Source organism: Nylanderia fulva, unplaced genomic scaffold, assembly GCF_048542155.1.
Source record: "Nylanderia fulva isolate GAGA-0341 unplaced genomic scaffold, ASM4854215v1 Scaffold209, whole genome shotgun sequence".
Taxonomy (NCBI): domain Eukaryota; kingdom Metazoa; phylum Arthropoda; class Insecta; order Hymenoptera; family Formicidae; genus Nylanderia; species Nylanderia fulva.
In genome coordinates, this window is record NW_028190274.1 from 152452 (window position 1) to 172819 (window position 20368).

The window sequence follows — 20368 nt, forward strand, 5'->3', positions numbered from 1 at the left end:
ATTTGATGCTAGAAAACTTATTGAATTATAAATTAATACAATTGTCGCTCGTATATTGAAAACAAAGTGATAAATATAAGGCCAACTTATCGAGCTGAATATTCGAGATGTTCAGTCAACTACCATTTATTACATGTATAAATTATAAAACTACAGTCATTATATTAAAACTAACGCAAATTACAATCATTCTATAAACGTTTCGACCGCACGCGGTCTTCTTCAGTATAATTATTGAAATATAAATTCTTACAATTCACATAATATCGAAATTTAATTATAGTTATTCAGAATCAAGAGTTTTTGAGCAATTAACGCGTGTTTCAATCCGTCCTGTCCAACAATGTTCGCCTCGATATGATCCCTGATTTTGTTCAGATCTCGGATAGTTTCATCGTTAATATGCGAGAAATTAACCCGTTCCGTAGGCGCTGCGATTAATAAAAAATTACCGATCAACGTATGTCCAAATTATAATATGTATCCCCTACAATTGGTAGTATGCTTACCTATCATCGTTCTTCTTGACAATTTTGCTACTTATTAACAGTTATTAAGGATGACACATAACAAACCAACAATACAGAAAGACAGCTCATTTTAAACTCTACTTGATCGGAGAGCGTGCGTGTTTATATATGATCTAATATCTATGTTTTACTCGTTAATGTCCTATTTGTCCTATTATTATTTCTTGTTCGCTAATATATCCAAAATATCAAAATACGACTCGCTAAGTAACTCAGTATCTTTGTTTAAATTTAGTCCATTTTTTTGTTCCTTGATATGTAGCATCTCAGAAATGAGTCTTTTATAATAATTATTTTCGTTGTCCATGATCTTAACATTGTCCCAATTAAAAGTATGATGTTCATTTATTATGTGTTCAGAAATTACTGAATGTTTCGTTGAGTCCAATCTAATATTATTTTTATGTTCTTTCATTCGCGTCTGCAATTGCCTCTTTGTTTGGCCTACATAAGATGCATTACAATTATTGCAACTGATCTTATAAACCACATTCGAATTGCATGGATGTTTAGTTTTATCTTTCTGCGCTTTAATAATATTATCCAGTTTGTTGAGACATCTATACCCTACCATACAATTTTTATTTTTTACCGAGGAAACAATCATTTCTGAGATCCCATCTATATACGGAATGACAAAGAATTTTTTATTGACCGAGTCATTTCCTATACTTTTTGTTCTTTCTATGTTGGCCTGTCTCTCTATAATGCTCCCCTTAGATATGATGTGTTCTATCCGATGATTAATTTTGTTAAAAATCAGATCAAGAGGGTAACCATTGCTTCAGAAGCAATGGTTACCCTCTTGATCTGATTTTTAACAAAATTAATCATCGGATAGAACACATCATATCTAAGGGGAGCATTATAGAGAGACAGGCCAACATAGAAAGAACAAAAAGTATAGGAAATGACTCGGTCAATAAAAAATTCTTTGTCATTCCGTATATAGATGGGATCTCAGAAATGATTGTTTCCTCGGTAAAAAATAAAAATTGTATGGTAGGGTATAGATGTCTCAACAAACTGGATAATATTATTAAAGCGCAGAAAGATAAAACTAAACATCCATGCAATTCGAATGTGGTTTATAAGATCAGTTGCAATAATTGTAATGCATCTTATGTAGGCCAAACAAAGAGGCAATTGCAGACGCGAATGAAAGAACATAAAAATAATATTAGATTGGACTCAACGAAACATTCAGTAATTTCTGAACACATAATAAATGAACATCATACTTTTAATTGGGACAATGTTAAGATCATGGACAACGAAAATAATTATTATAAAAGACTCATTTCTGAGATGCTACATATCAAGGAACAAAAAAATGGACTAAATTTAAACAAAGATACTGAGTTACTTAGCGAGTCGTATTTTGATATTTTGGATATATTAGCGAACAAGAAATAATAATAGGACAAATAGGACATTAACGAGTAAAACATAGATATTAGATCATATATAAACACGCACGCTCTCCGATCAAGTAGAGTTTAAAATGAGCTGTCTTTCTGTATTGTTGGTTTGTTATGTGTCATCCTTAATAACTGTTAATAAGTAGCAAAATTGTCAAGAAGAACGATGATAGGTAAGCATACTACCAATTGTAGGGGATACATATTATAATTTGGACATACGTTGATCGGTAATTTTTTATTAATCGCAGCGCCTACGGAACGGGTTAATTTCTCGCATATTAACGATGAAACTATCCGAGATCTGAACAAAATCAGGGATCATATCGAGGCGAACATTGTTGGACAGGACGGATTGAAACACGCGTTAATTGCTCAAAAACTCTTGATTCTGAATAACTATAATTAAATTTCGATATTATGTGAATTGTAAGAATTTATATTTCAATAATTATACTGAAGAAGACCGCGTGCGGTCGAAACGTTTATAGAATGATTGTAATTTGCGTTAGTTTTAATATAATGACTGTAGTTTTATAATTTATACATGTAATAAATGGTAGTTGACTGAACATCTCGAATATTCAGCTCGATAAGTTGGCCTTATATTTATCACTTTGTTATTGAATTATATTTAAAAATAATATTTAAAAAAATAATAAAATAATAAACGTTAACTGGAATACACTACTTGTAAAAATATATTTAAAACTTTTTTGTTTAAGATATATATTGTATATACAGAGTGTCCCAGTCCCAGACCTACCGTATCACACGTTAATGGGAGATTACTGAGACGATTTGGAGACGATTTTTTCTAGGTCGGGGACATCCTGTATATAAGAATATATTAAAAAAACAGCAAAGTGCGTACAACACATAATATAAACTTACCTTAACTTTTTCCTTTTTTTCTTTATTTACTTTTTTGGGCGATTCTTTATCCTTCTTTTTCAATTCTTTTTTAGACAATGATTTGTCATCAATATTTTCAGCATGGGCATTATCATTAATCAAATCAGTATTATTCAGATCATTGTGATTTTCTTTTTCATTCTCATTCTGTTCATCCTTCTTCTTCTTTGATAGATTACCGGGCGGTAGGACAGCTATTCCTCCGACCGGTTTCTACAAGTAAATTTGTTCAATCACACGTTACTTCATGCACCAAGCGTAAAGCCACTATTTTACTAAAATTACACGAAAAATCCCTTCTTAAGATGCAATACATGCTCTACATATTGATATACGTTTTCAAAATATGTATATTTGTCGCAATTTGTTATCTTAAATCTCGTATATATATAAATATATATATGTATATATATGTACCGCTTTTGTTTAATATGTAAAAGTTTATTTATACATATTGAATAGTTTATATAATATAGTTTATTAAATAATGTAGTTATATAGTTTATTATATATATAAATAATAAAAAATTCTAAGATTAATATTAAAGAGATCCTAAAGCAGTTTGTTTTACCGATGAAACGCGAAGTTGGATTCAACCTCTAATCTTTTTATTGAGATTGAAAAATCTATACAGATTGAAAAATCCTTTTCTACAATTAAAATACTAATAATAATGAATTGTGGACATCATAATTTTATGTAAAAAACAAAATTTAAAAAAATTTTTTAAGGTCAATAAAAAATTAAGAGTAATTTTTTAACTTCTTTTTACATAAAATTATAGCGTCCACAATTCGTCATTATTATTAGTACTTTAATTGTGGAAAATGATTTTTCAATCTGTATAGCCAATAAAAACATTAGAGATCGAATTTCATCGCGTTTCATCGGTAAAACAGATGGCTTAAGAATTTCAAGATTACTTTAAATATTCAAAATTAATGAAAAATTAATGTTTTAATAACATATTTTTGTTAAAACAATAAAAATACAAATTAACGTTCGTGTAAAATTTAAAATTAATAAAACAAAAAGTAGGCCAAATAAACGAGCCAAAATAATTTAGATGTAAGAATAATTAAAAATTATTTATTCATAATATAAATGTAGACGTTTCGACCTTACTAGATCTTTATCAATACAATCACAACCGCAAGTATAAAATTATAAAATATAATAAAGAAATTTAAACATAATCTCGCAAGCTATGTAAAGACGAAACTTCGATTATCATTCGATTTAATTACAATGGTTGAAACAATTATTCTTAGATGTCTTATGTTTAAGACCATTTCTCAATTAAATGCACGGAGTCCAAATTCGTCGTTGGACAGCGCGAACAGTCTGTTCCGGCATCTTCATGAGGTGAGTCCCATTTATTCAAGCCCTTTTTTCCCACAAAATAGATATATTAAAAGGATTCCAATGAAGAACACTCCGAAAAATATAAATTAGCAATAACTTACATATTGATGTTATGTGTTGATTGTTGCGACTCAGCAATATCAAGGAATAATATGTGTCATTATTATATCATAGCCTGTTTATATAGTCAATAGTGTTGTCAATAGTTAAAGGTAAATTTTTTTTTTTTTTTAATTAAAAAAGTGTGTCAGATAATTCTTCTAAAATGTCAAAATAACAGCTTTTAAGAGATTCGATGTCTTTCTTTAAATTTATGCTATTTTTATGTTCTTTTATGTATAACATTTCAGAAATAAGTCTTTTATTATAGTTGATTTCATGATCTAATATTTCAGTCATGAAATCAACTATAATAAAAGACTTCTAAAATGTTATACATAAAAAAACATAAAAATAGTATAAATTTAAAGAAAGACATCAAATCTCTTGAAAGCTGTTATTTTGACATTTTAGAAGAATTATCTGACACTTTTTTAATTAAAAAAAAAAAAAAAAAATTTACCTTTAACTATTGACAACACTATTGACTATATAAACAGGCTATGATATAATAACGACACATATTATTCCTTGATATTGCTGAGTCGCAACAACCTAACATCAATATGTAAGTTACATAACATCAATATGTAAGTTATTGCTAATTTATATTTTTCGGAGTGTTCTTTATTGGAATCCTTTTAATATATCTATTTTGTGGGAAAAAAAGGGCTTGAATAAATGGGTCCAACGACGAATTTGGACTCCGTGCATTTAATTGAGAGATGGTCTTAAACATAAGACATCTAAGAATAATTGTTTCAACCATTGTAATTAAATCGAATGATAATCGAAGTTTCGTCTTTACATAGCTTGCGAGATTATGTTTTTTCTTTATTATATTTTATAATTTTATACTTGCGATTGATTGTAGTGAAAAAGATCTAGTAAGGTCGAAACATCTACATTTATATTATGAATAAATAATTTTTAATTATCCTTACATCTAAATTATTTTGGCTCGTTTATTTGGCCTACTTTTTATGTTTTATTAATATATTTTTGATCTAACATCTCATATACTGAAGCGATGATCGAATATTTGTGAGAAATACAAATTAAAAAAAAAAAATATATATATATATAGCAACATGCATTTCAAGAAATAAAACATCGAGGGACACACAAACAAAAAATAATATTAATATATAATTATACATACATATATATTATTATAAAATAAACTCAAGCAGAAATTCTAGCTAAAATTTTCTATACCTTTCTCCCACGATCAGCATCATATTCTCCTTCAAGGCTACTGGTACTGCTAGCTGATGTTGTTCCAGCACTTGTCTTTCGTGTAAGCTATTGGTGTTAGTTATGTATTCGTTAATAATTAAGACTATCAACATGTTCCACAAATAGAAAATTTTTTTAAGACTTAGCTCTTCAAATTTTGATAAAGATCTTTGATGATTTTTTAACTTAAGCATTGATGGTGAATACAATTCTATTCTTCTATCAAAAACAATATGTGATACGCAATTCTCTATATGTGCTATATAAATCATTAATATAATATAATAGAATATAAAAGTTTTATTTACACGGAAAAAGGAATAATATGACAAAATGAGTAAGATAATGAGTTATTAATTTTTATAATATAATAACTAATATAATAACAGATGAGCTAATATTTAACTTATTAGAAAAATTTTTATAGGAATAAATAATTTCTTGGAGACTTTCGTTGATAAGCAAATTGACATCAACTGTCTGCGTGTGACCTGCCAACAAAATCTGATAGCAAATTGAGCAGTAATTTTCTTCTCATAAATACATATAATATTCCCAAGGAGAACAGAAAAATCAAAATAATATCAATTTGACGTCATATTGACTAAATTTATATCATTTTTTGATCATGGAAATCTCGATCTCGAAGATGACTAAAAAATTACTTTTTATATTGACTCTTTTTGACCTTTTTAATTTTTAGAAAATGTGATATACATTTTTCGACTGTGTATATACAATGCTTATTATTATGAAGCTAATTAAAGGTTAACATTTTTCATATTCAGATATTATTGCAGTTTGCAGAAGAGTTGAGTTATTGTATTAAAAACTAAATTGTTGATTAAAATATTATTTTAAGCGGCTTACACGTTTTAAATTTGCATCTCAATTATTTTTAATACAAAATAATTTTTTATCATTGTAAACATCAAGATAACATCAAAATTTTATGCAATTTGATGTCATTTTGACGAACTAAAATGACTACATTTTGACCATATTTTGACGTCAATTCGACATCATTTTGACATTTCTGTTCTCCTTGGGATGTATGTAATGTAGCATATATATATGTTATCATAGTTATATCCCATATATCAATTATGTATGTACATATATATAATTATGTATGTGTATATATATATATATATATATATTATTTTACAATTATATTATATTATTTTACAATTATTTTATTATTAATAATATATATATATATATATATATATATATAGTTCAACTTAATTAAATAATAAAATAAATTGTAAAAATAATTAAATTTATAAAACTCGAGACATAATTTTATATCGAAATTAAACTTCTGTTTCGTATAAATAGACAGTAAACAAATAATTTTCAATTTATCTTATTGATTCCGATTAATTTAATATTTTTATTAATTCGTTTAAATCTTCTGCTAGGCTTACATATTAAATAATCAAAAATTAAACTAATAGAAACAGTTACTTTTGATCTTATATTAATAACCGTGTTTTGTAGAATTTATATATGCATATCTAACAGAAAAATACGAAAAAGTATGTCGCATAGTGCTAAACAAAAAAGCTATTAAATTAAATATTAAAGTAGGAGCACACATTTTTGCATAAGCGCATAAACATATACATAAGAAAGGAGGATGTTAAAAAAAGTCGATTTTCCAACTATCGATGGAACCTAAAATTCGAGTTCCATGAGTATCTATGAACCATATAAGATGTAAAAATGATGGTCTTTTTTCCTAGAGACCTGGGGAAAGTATTGAAAATCTATCAAAACTATGGAGAATAGCGTCATTTGATCGATCTGAAGATAACTATAAAATCGATGACATGGATGAATTTTCAATCAAATCAAGGTTAGGGTATCGATTCTGTAATTTTTTCTAAAGTAAAAATGTGAAAAGTGAAAAATTTCCACTAATTACAAATTGATTTTAAAATGAAATCGATATGTGATTGGTGAAAATTTTTCACTTTTCACGTTTTCACTTTAGAAAAAGTTATAGAATCAATACCCTGGTTAAACACTTATCAAATAGGTTTCCAGATCAATAATGTTTTAATACCGGGATCGCAAAATTCAAGATTGCGGATTCAATATGGTAGATCAGTATTGGGAGAAACTAGATTCAAGGATATAGTTGCTTTCGAAAGATCTGATTCCACATTCAAATATATTGTTTTTTAGTCTTTTTATTTAAATATTTTGTTTCATTGTTGAATAACATTCTTTAGTTCTAACATAGAAAATATGAGAACTATTAATATACTCTATGTTAGAACTAAATAATTCTATTCAACAATAAAACATATATGTTTTATTGTTGAATAGAATTATTTAAGTAATTGTGAGCAATCAATTGAGAAATAAAAATATTTAACAAACTAAAAAACATAATGTATTTGAATGTGGAATCACATCTTTTATTCGGAAGTAACTGCATCTTGGCATCTAGTTTCTCTCAATACTGATCCACCATATTGGATCCGCAATTTTGAATTTTGCAATCCCGATATTAAAACATTATTAATCTCAAAAACTATTTGATAAGTGTTTAACCAGAACTTGGTTTGATTGAAAATTCATCCATGTCACCGATTTTAGTTGTCTTCAGATCAATCGAATGACGCTATTTTCAATAGTTTTGAAAGATTTTCAATACTTTTCCCAGGTCTCTAGGAAAAAAGACCATCATTTTTATATCTTATATGATTCATATATATCCATGGAACTCGAATTTTAGGTTCCATCGATAGTCGGGAAATCGACCTTTTTTAACATCTTACTTTGATTGATAGAATTTCTTATGCATATATTTATAGACCAATCAAGATTCTTATGCTTATGCTTATGCGCCTATGTAAAGTGTGTGCTCCCCTTAAGGCTCCTGAATACTTGCCGCGGTATGTTAGATTGTGACGTCAGAGGTGAGAAAACAGACGCTGAAAATTATTGCGTCATTTTTAGATAAAAAGATATTTTGATGAAACGCAATTTCAAGCGGCATTAGCACTTTTAAAATACTCCGAAAGCCATTTTTTTCCTTGACAGTTAATCAACAACCATAAAATAATTGTGGTATCAGACTTTGTCATACGGAATGACTGTGCATGTGCAAGACTACGGATCAGACCTCATATCACAATCATTTTACAGCTCTTGATTGATTATAAAGGGAACAAGATAGTTTCAGTAATATTTTAAGTGTGTTGAAGCTATCTGAGTAATATGTATCATCGAAATATTTTTTGTCTAAAAATTTTTGCATAGCTTAGGTACGCGAGAATTTTTAATGTGTGCTTTCTCGTTTCTGACGTTATAATTCCAATATAGTTGGCAAGGGCACAGAAGCCTTAAAAGTCTTTAAATACCTATCTACATCATTATTCGGTTTAAATAACCAGAAAATATAATTGAACAGTAAAATGACACATTCTGTTTGGATTCTACTATACAATAATCAACCGTCAGATTCTACGTTTAAATTCTGCTTAGTTTCTATCGTCAATCTGATGTCAGGCTTCAGATTATATTAGCAGATCTAATTATTAGATTTCTATAATATCGACAATCTGCCGACTTATTCAATAATAATTCTTACACTAAATTCGTAGCTATTTTGTTGATAATAATTTGTAGCAAGCATTTGGAAAAATTTGCTCTTATTAGATTCAACTATATCTACATGGGTAGATATGTAAAAATTACACATAGAATGTTCCATTTTAAACAGTCTAATTGAATATCTTGAAAACTGAGTTCGCAGCAGGCAAAATATTTCAGATAAAATTTATAGGATTTTGAAAGACAAGAAAAAATTGCTGATCTAAAATTTTAACTAAAGTCATTTTTCAAGATAATTATATAAAAGTTAACGTTTTTTCTTTTTAAAAGACAGAAGTATTGTTTAGCAAATTCCAAAAAAGTGCTCAATTTTGCACCAATAGTTTAGAAGTTATTTAGCATTAAAATAAGCTATTATTTAGCATTAAATTAAAATTTTTTTTTTTAAAGTTTTTCATGATAATTATTTCTGAATTGCAAATTTTACACAACCATTTTGTAACATTTTCTTTAACACAATATTATCAAAAAAGGCCATAAAAAATATTTAAAATTTGGATTTGTTAAGAAATAAATGAGCTTAAAAATTAATATTTCTTTTTGTACTAAGGAGCCGATTTCCCTAAGCTTAAGCTATGCAAAAATTTTAAACAGACACTTTTTCCCCATTTCTCAATATCTATATTCAAAGTTCGCTATTTTGTAAAACATTTTTTATAATTTAATTTTTGTTTTTTGGGTTATTAAGAAAAATATATAAGTTTTAATTTAAGCTTTGGTTTATCTCAATTCAATGATTATTGAATTTATCACAATTCAAAGATGTCAAAAAATTATGATACATTTTAATGGCCTTCTTTTATAGGCGAATACACATATAATATATAATCCGCAGAAAAATTCCCCATAAAATTTTAAACTAGGATAAATAGTTTCAAACAAATTCTGCGCGTAAAGACAAAGGAAATATTTAATTGATGATTAGACACATACACATATGAGAAATAAAAAAACTCACGGTAATCAAGTATCTCGAACGTGAGAAACAAAAAACTAATGGTAATCAAACACTTCAAACGTGAGAGTTAAAGGGACTCACGCTAATAAAACACCCTAAACGGACCGGATACCCACGTCACGTCATCGTCGTGATCCTGAATAACGTTAAGAATTAGAATATAGATACACCTATCTATTTAACACAACGCACCTATGCACACATTCCTACATGCGAGCATTAATAATTTTATATCTAATTTTAATTCTTATATTTTTACTATTGAAGTTATATGTCTTACAATTAAGGTTTTTACGCAAAATTGAGGGAGCTTTTAAAATTTGAAATGTTTTAAACTTCTTTTTATTTAAAAAAAAAAACAAGATTGATCTCTTGACATAACCTTGAAAAATGGCTTTAGTCAAGTTTAAATTTATCACAATTTTTTTCTTTCATTTAAAACATAAAACAATTTTAAATCATTATAGAATAAAAATTTTAAGTTATTATAAAAGTTAAGAAAAATCAATAAATCATAAAATTTGTCATCTTATTCTATAATATATAGTGTATGTTAACAGTGTAATATAAATAAGCGAATCAATGTATTGTAAATTGATACAATCAATAAAAAAATTAATGAATGTAAAAGATAGTAGAGTCAATCAACTCAGCCTTTACTGACTCAATATGGAAAACATGTAATTGATGTTCCATGACTTTACTGATAAAAACTTTTGCAAAAATATTGTATAAAATTTGTTGCAATTTTACTTATCATAAAATTTATACATTACATCACATATTTTCTTCATTAATAGTTATTATAAAAATCGTTTTCTTAATAATTAAATAATTAATATAAAAACATATATAGGATTTAAAAAATACATAATTTATAAATTTTGATATGATTTTGCAGTTTTACGTTTACATGACGAAATTTATATCTACTCTACATTCAAGCAATTAATAATTATAAAAAGAATATGTGATATAATAAAAGGCCAACTTAACGAGCTTATATGCTATTAATTGAACAATTTATTTATTAATTTACTTCATACTATACAAAAGTTCAGATAAACGTTTCGACAGTTTGATTTGAAATGACAGATATCGATTTGTTTTTTAAAAAAATACACATTGTGACTATGTTAAGTAAAAAGAAATAATTTTTTAAAAAAGTGTTATGTTCGTGGATAAAAAATGGTTACATAATATAACAGCATCTGACGCTCTAACTCATGCCAACAAACATGAATTTGTACTGCGTTCGTCATATAATCTTATAATTGTTGTATTTATTTATGATGTCGAAATGACTAAATTAATTTTTTAACATATTATTAGGATATTGAGAAAGACTGTCGTACAGTCGAAACGTTTATCTGAACTTTTGTATAGTATGAAGTAAATTAATAAATAAATTGTTCAATTAATAGCATATAGGCTCGTTAAGTTGGCCTTTTATTATATCACATATTTTAATTGTATACGAGCCGAAGTTTAATTTATAAAATATATATATATAAAAAGAATGTTTTTTCCCTTCCTTCTTTCCCTCCCTCCATCCCCCTTCTTCTCTTCCTCCTTTTCGCCCTATCTCATTCACTCACTCACTCACTCACTTATTCATTCATTCGTTCGTTCATTCGTTCATTCGTTCATTCGTTCATTCGTTCATTCATTCATTCGTTCATTCATTCATTCACTCATTCACTCATTCACTCACTCATTCTCTCTTTCTAATATAAATACATGAACAATCAAAATAAAAAAACATATAAATATTACCTTTTCTTTTTGTTTCTTGATAGGGCTAGGCCGTCGGTCTATATGCTCTATATCATCAGGAAGCGTCTCAGGCTCATAACTCATAGTATGCCGTTTGCTTGGTTCGGAACCATACGTTTCAACTGATTTAGGCACACCTAATGCTATACAAGGCAGTCACACTACTTCAACATCTTTAGTATCGCAGACTTAAAAATATAATTATAAAAAGGCACTTGTGGTTTATAATAGATTTTGAAAATATCTCATAGAAAGGAAAATAGTGTTTTAAAAATTGAAAGATTGAATATTAATAATGCCACTCTAATATTAAAAACACATGCTTATGGATGCCTTAATAGGAAACTTTTAAATCAGATATCTGTCTAATACATACACATACAGGATATCTCACATAAAATGTTACAAGTTGTTTTCTCCGCTACTGCTAGAGATATTAACTTAATAATACGAGATGGGGGGGAAGAACCTCTTATAGAAGCTCTGCCCAAGGCACGCAGACAAAGTCCATTGTGTCGCCGAGATATTAACTTAAATTTTTAAAAATTAAATTGGGCATCTAAAGATCTAAACATTTTATAGATAAAAAAAATGTTGGAAACTTTTAAGGTACAAAAAGGGGACCTCATTCATTTTTTTTTATTAAGTGGAACCATTATAATGTTTTCGTATAAATCAATTCCTTGTAATATTTAGCAATAAAATGTTATAGTAGGGTAGGATGACCAAAAAGTGAAGTTTATGAAATATTTTATACTTCAATTTGACATAATCTTATGTAAACTATAAAATACCTCGTGAAATATTCATTTTTCGATGATCTTACTTCAATAATTTTTATGCATAAAATAATGAGAAATTAATTAGTATAAAGAAAAACAACATGGTTGTCCTTAAGAAATAATATGTAATTACTAGTTACAATTTTTTTAATCATAAAGAATATGTCTTTCTTATACTAATTAATTTATCTTATTATCTCATGCAGAAAATTATTAAGGTTACCGAAAAATACATTACATATATTTATATTAGATATTTTATATTTTTATCCTAATAAAGCATAAAATATAAAACAAAATATAAAGCATAAAATACTTCATAACCGTTCGTTTTTCGATTATTCAATTCTATTTTAATAATTTTTTACGTCAAATATTATAAGGAATCAATTTATATAAGAAAATTGCAGTGGTTTCATTTTAAAAAGTAATAATGACTTCAAAATCTCAAATGCCTCCCATAAAATAATTATTACTAGCATATTATGACTATCTTGATACTGTACAACTTTCATTACAATATTTTTGTTTCTTTTAAAATAGCGGAGATATTCCAGACAGAATTACTACTCCATCCTCCAATTATAATAATTGAAAAGTTTCCATTAAATCATCGTTATTATATCATACATTTGTATTTGGATATTATTCGCAAGTGATAAAAACTTTATTCACCATCCATGCTTCTAGATGCGAGTCGTCGGCCACTTAAAGATCTCTCGAATTGAGGAGGTTGTCTATCAATAGGAGTTTTCTTCGTTTCGTAATGAGTTCTGCCAGAATATCGGAAACGAGATCCCAAATATGGAATTAATCCCACTTTCTTCACAGGTTCTGGACTCATAAGTCTATAAAAATAAAAATTTATTTGTTTCAAATTTAAAGCATCAAAAATTTAAAAAAATATACTGCTTACAATTATTACTCACCTGAAGAAAGTATGATGCTCCACGCACACTTTCCATAATTTTTTCGCTGCTCTATGATTTGCCAATTTGAATCCAATTGTAGATTCGAATTGTTCAAAGTCACCTGGTCTAATTTTAATATAGAAATTATGCCTTTTGTAAGATATTTTTAATATCTTTGGCCAGGCGAATCTATTAATTCTTAAACAATCTCTATAAACCAGAAGGCCTGAAGCGCATACTCCTAACATGATATCAACCCCTTCCGAATCTTTTGCAGGATGAAGATCTACGCCATACATAGCTAATTTTTTCGCATTTTCGAGATAATGCAGCTCTGCTTCAGCGGGTGTTTGACCCCTAAAATATAGCAAAAAATATTATTTCATTAAATAATCTATTTTTTCTCATTCCATAAATAAAAAATCAATTGTTTATGTAAAATAAAACTAACTTATGTGTTTTATGAAGATCCATGACTTTTTCGATTAATTCGGGTGTTTGGTTAGGTGCAAATTTAAAGTCTTTCAAATATGACCTTCCATGTTCCTCAGGATCATAATCTCCAATTTCTGACTGAACCAGATAGGAGCCTAAGAGAGCATGTGTCACAAAAGAACAAAGTAGACGACCTGTAATAATATCGTTTCTGATCTGTAGACATAGTTGATAACGCGTAATATCTTCTTGCAATTGGGCTGGATCCGGTGGATAAAATTTCACTTCAAAATTGAACTTCCATGGTTCAGCTAAAATCATATATTAACTTTAGAAGAAGTACTCTAACATACTATTACCTATCATTGTATAATATAATTTTTTCATAGTGTTTATACTTTTTATAAATTTTATGATTCTTTTATAAAGATCCAACCAATTGCGAGAATCATGTCGGTCTTCATAGATAAAACCAAAATAATCTTTTTCCAGCAAATTCATGCTTTGACAAACCATATCGAGAAGATCTTGCCCTCTCGCCTTTCTCTGCAACAAAAAAATTAAATATATATGTATCTATCATTAAGTATTTGAGTATTCAATATATTTATATTATTAATATCAAATAAATAGAATGTAAATTTGATGCATATAATAAATATAAACAAAATACTTTTAAATATAAGAGTTTTAACAAGGCTCTGTAATATAAATATAAATTTAACGTATAAGACGGGCAACAAGAGCCAAATCGCGGATGACAATGCGTTGTTCTAACGAAACTAAATAATTTTTCGTTAGAATTAAATACCGGTGCACAAGGCACCAAATTTTTACTTGGACACGGCCAAGATTTTAAATATGAAATAATCTCATATTTTGAGATTTAATTTCAATACCCCTTTAACCCCCCTACGGAAAATAAATAAATGAATGCAAGAGAAAAATATAGATCCGAAAATCGCTGAACCAACATTAATATATATAACGGAGAAAAGTATAAAATCGAAAGGATCTGAATAGCTCAGCTGGAAGAGCAGTCGCCCGGCAAACGAAAGTTCTCGGGTTCGTTTCCCGATTCAGCGACTTTCGGATCTATATTTTTCTCTTGCATTCATTTATTTATTTTCCGTAGGGGGGTTAAAGGGGTATTGAAATTAAATCTCAAAATATGAGATTATTTCATATTTAAAATCTTGGCCGTGTCCAAGTAAAAATTTGGTGCCTTGTGCACCGGTATTTAATTCTAACGAAAAATTATTTAGTTTCGTTAGAACAACGCATTGTCATCCGCGATTTGGCTCTTGTTGCCCGTCTTATACGTTAAAAATACTTTTAGACACTTACATCGATGTAGAAATCTCGTATAGTACCATCTAGAAGGGTAATTTTGGCAAGAGTCATTTTTCCTTTGCTAACCGGACTCTTGGTAGGCGAGTTTGTTCCGGTTCCATTTTCCGCCATTGCTTCCGTCGGAGCACCAGTGACCTTTTGCTCTTCCGGCATATTTTCGTATGTATATATATATATATATATAATATATAAATGCCTATATATATATATATATATATATATGTATATATAGATTTTATATCTGAAAATAAATACATAATTTTGTTATAAGATTGAAATAATAATAAGAATAATATACATATGTAAATTATATATTTGTCAATAAAGAAATTAGTTTGAATTACGTAATAGCAGTATAAGTATTTACTATTACATCGTGTAAGATATAGCAAATATTACTTAGTGTTAATAAATATTAAGCAAAGTGATCAGATACTGATACAGTAGGAACACAGCAGAGATTGAGCAGTCTGTTGCTTCGTTATAATGGTAAAAATATAGCAAATGTAGAACACGCCTGGTATAATCACAATTATATTAATACAAATCCAACAAAATCACCTTTTCTTGTAATTATATATCAAAATTGAACAGCATTTTATTGATTAAAAAAATCATATTAAGTTTAGAAATATTTATTTTTCAAATTTAAATATTTTTTATTTACGACAGACTTTGGCAAGTACGTCTGCCAAATTTAAAATTACAAGTACACTCAATAATTACAATTTAATAAGTAATAACTATAATAAAACATGCATTTATGTGTAATAATACTTATAGTTATTAAAGCTACTAGGCTCTCGCCGACTATGTCAAAATTATGTCAGAAGCTAGAAAACACGCTAAAAATTCTTATTGTTAAATGCTATTTCGAAATAAAAAGATATTTCAATGAAACAGCACACACTCTTAAAATATCTCGAAAACTAGCATGACGAAGTTTAATATCACGATCATTTTACGATTGTTGATTGACTGTCAAAGGAAAAGTATAGTTTTCGAGGTATTTTTAAAGTATGCTAAAGCCATCTGAAATAGTGTTTCAACGAAATATCTTTTCATTTAAAAATGACATTGAAGAATTTTCAGCGTGTGCTTTCTCGCCTCTGAAGTAACAATTCAACATGGCCGCGGCGAAAACTCAGGAGCTTTAATAATATTTAGTTATAATATTTTTGTCATAGTTATATTAATATAACTGTATATACTAGATGCTGTCAATTGGTAAATAAAGTAAATCGTACTCTGTTATTGCTACGGCCGTCATGATGGCAACACAATTTTTGTTACATTTTTGCTGTCATATTGTATTTTCAAACTGTGTTATTAGAAACCAAATTTAATGGCAAAGCACACTAAAATCTGCTGTTATAATATAATTGAGTTTGCTGGCATACTGTCATATTGCTAGCATTTTTACTATAATTGAGTCACGCGTATTCGTCTAGAATTATTTTCTATCACGAAAATATAATAGATGTTACAATAATTGGCCAAGATTTACAACTATGTATTATTTCACAAATCAAAAAGAGTTTGCCTGTATGAAGTTAGCCCCCCATTTTTCGAATTTTAAAATTTTAAAGGTTGTTCCAGGTTGTTCTAGACTTGTTCTAAATTGTTCCAAAAGATCAAATTTAAAAAATAAAAATTTTCGCGAAAAATGGAAAAAAAACGATTTTTTAACCTGGCCCCCCATTTTTCGAAAATCGAACTTTTAAAGGTTGTTCCATATTGTTCTAGTTGTTCTAAACATTGTTCCAAAGTGATAATTCCCTAAACAAAATATTTCACGAGATATAATAAAAAAATAGTTTCGTGCGCTAAAACAGTATTTTTACGTTTTCGGCTATAGTTATTATCTTTTAAACACCAAACTGTATATTTTAGCTAAAAACGAACAGAACAACCTGGAACAACTCTCAATTTTGCTAGAACATAATTTTAAAGAGTACTTTACTCTTGGAAATAAACACATTTTTTTTGTTTTTTCATCTTTTTTGCCCGCTAAAGTCGCGATAGCGGTCCCAAACTATAGAACAATTACGTACTGGCATAGAACAACTTGGAACAACTCTCAGTTTTGCTAGAACATTATTTTAAAGGGTACTTTACTCTTGGAAATAAACACATTTTTTTTGTTTTTTCATCTTTTTTGCCCGCTAAAGTCGCAATAGCGGTCCCAAACTATAGAACAATTACGTACTGGCATAGAACAACTTGGAACAATTCTCAATTTTGCTAGAACATAATTTTAAAGAGTACTTTACTCTTGGAAATAAACACATTTTTCTTGTTTTTTCATCTTTTTTGCTCGCTAAAGTCGCGATAGCGGTCCCAAACTATAGAACAATTACGTACTGGCATAGAACAACTTGGAACAACTCTCAGTTTTGCTGAAACATTATTTTAAAGAGTACTTTACTCTTGGAAATAAACACATTTTTTTTGTTTTTTCATCTTTTTTGCCCGCTAAAGTCGCGATAGCGGTCCCAAACTATAGAACAATTACGTACTGGCATAGAACAACTTGGAACAACTCTCAATTTTGCTACAACATAATTTTAAAGAGTACTTTACTCTTGGAAATAAACATGTTCTAGTAAAATTGAGAGTTGTTCCAAGTTGTTCTATGCCAGTACGTAACTGTTCTATAGTTTACGATTGCTGTCGCGACTTTAGCGGGCGAAAAAGATGAAAAAACAAAAAAAAATGTGTTCATTTCCAAGAGTAAAGTACCCTTTAAAATGATGTTCTAGCAAAACTGAGAGTTGTTCCAAGTTGTTCTATGCCAGTACGTAATTGTTCTATAGTTTGGGACCGCTGTCGCGACGTTATCGGTCGAAAAACAAAAAAACAAGAAAAATGTGTTTATTTCCAAGAGTAAAGTACTCTTTAAAATTATGTTCTAGCAAAATTGAGAGTTGTTCCAAGTTGTTCTATGCCAGTACGTAATTGTTCTATAATTTGGGACCGCTATCGCGACTTTAGCGAGCAAAAAAGATGAAAAAACAAAAAAAATGTGTTTATTTCCAAGAGTAAAGTACCCTTTAAAATAATGTTCTAGCAAAACTGAGAGTTGTTCCAAGTTGTTCTATGCCAGTACGTAATTGTTGTATAGTTTGGGACCGCTGTCGCGACGTTATCGGTCGAAAAACACGAAAAAACAAGAAAAATGTGTTTATTTCCAAGAGTAAAGTACTCTTTAAAATTATGTTCTAGCAAAATTGAGAGTTGTTCCAGGTTGTTCTGTTCGTTTTTAGCTAAAATATACAGTTTGGTGTTTAAAAGATAATAACTATAGCCGAAAACGTAAAAATACTGTTTTAGCGCACGAAACTATTTTTTTATTATATCTCGTGAAATATTTTGTTTAGGGAATTATCACTTTGGAACAATGTTTAGAACAACTAGAACAATCTGGAACAACCTTTAAAAGTTCGATTTTCGAAAAATGGGGGGCCAGGTCAAAAAATCGTTTTTTTCCATTTTTCGCGAAAATTTTTATTTTTTAAATTTGATCTTTTGGAACAATTTAGAACAAGTCTAGAACAACCTGGAACAACCTTTAAAATTTTAAAATTCGAAAAATGGGGGGCTAACTTCATACAGGCAAAGAGTTTATATATTTATCCAATACTAATCTATTATTCAATTATTTATAAATTAAACACAAATAATCACATTTTTAAAAGACTTATTTATTTTAAAGGAAAGCATTTGTCGCCATCTTGAAGAAACATTGATTGGTTATTATTAGAAAAGTAGGTTATTATTGAAAAATGTGCTAATACATTTAAATATAAAATATAAAACGAGAATTAATATTAATTATTTATCAAATAAAAAAATTTGAATCGCCAGTGATGATAAAAATTATTTATTTTTATTCATATACGACCAAACTGGCTATGGTTACATAAAAATAGATCACGACGTTTCGACTATTGATTTCGGTCCTTTTCAAGTGAGCTACGAGTACAGACAAAAGATTTTTTGTTAAAAAAGTACAATTATAAGAGAATATCCAATCACAAATTATAATATCTTATTATAATGAATTAAATAAATCATGATCGCCTGAGAACTCCGCAACAGAATTTCCTTCACACATATTAAAGATTGTCAAATATTAAAATAGATGCTTCGCACTTAAATTGACTTTGTAAAGTGACGTATGAAAGTCTGTAAAGTCATGTATGACAAAAACAGCCGAGAAACAAAATGAGGCAACCTATGTTTATTTAAAAGTTTTTTTTCAAGTGATTATTATTTTGTCGTATAGGATTTAAATTTTCCGTGTGCTTATGTAAATTAATTGTATTGTCATATTTTTAATATAAAATATTTCTGCATCTCTTTTTTTCGTGTGTGCCTCACAATGCAAAACCGCCGGATTCAACCACAAAAAATCATGTTCATGTTCTGTCCTATGTTTGCTGACCACACTACTTACCTGGCGTAGAGGTTACCATGATCAACTGTCCAATATATGAAGCGTCACAGTTTGCACAGTCAATTTTATACACAACATTCGTTTTGTTCACATTAATTATTTTGTCTTTTCCTGATTTTATTAGACAATTACGTTTTTTCGGAATCGTGTATGTACAACGCCGATAGCCCACATTTATTAAGTGTGTGATTAATTATTTATGTTTCCTAAGCAAAATGATTGTTATTGAACCTTTTACGTCTTAAAAAACAAAGTTTATAACTATGTTTATACTTACATAGCACAAAATCTTTTAGAAACCTTCACAAAATTTACTAAAAAAATGTCTCATATAACAAGGGAACGATCGTAAATGACCCTCACCGATTTTAATAAACTTGGAATAAGTTTTAGAACATTGAAAAATATTAGACCCGTATTTTTTTAGCTGCGTATCTCGACATTTAGGGAGTAAAACACTTTCTTGAAAAAAATCCGTTTCTTTTATTTCTGAG

General features: G+C 28.3%; 1 protein-coding gene across 2 annotated transcripts in view; it reads right to left on the reverse strand.

Annotated features, from left to right (window-relative positions):
- The window catches only part of LOC114943995 (uncharacterized), a 57055-nt gene that overhangs the window by 16603 nt on the left and 20084 nt on the right, over positions 1-20368 (reverse strand). For both annotated transcript variants that reach the window (XM_085482484.1, XM_085482483.1), the window contains exons 2-9: positions 15410-15656; positions 14461-14608; positions 14079-14373; positions 13646-13984; positions 13392-13564; positions 11935-12077; positions 5550-5636; positions 2846-3079 (exon numbers count right to left, since the gene is read on the reverse strand). In XM_085482484.1, coding sequence (XP_085338610.1) covers positions 2846-3079; positions 5550-5636; positions 11935-12077; positions 13392-13564; positions 13646-13984; positions 14079-14373; positions 14461-14608; positions 15410-15568 — 1578 coding nt within the window. In that variant the 5' untranslated portion in view covers positions 15569-15656. The remainder of the gene's footprint in view (positions 1-2845; positions 3080-5549; positions 5637-11934; positions 12078-13391; positions 13565-13645; positions 13985-14078; positions 14374-14460; positions 14609-15409; positions 15657-20368) is intronic.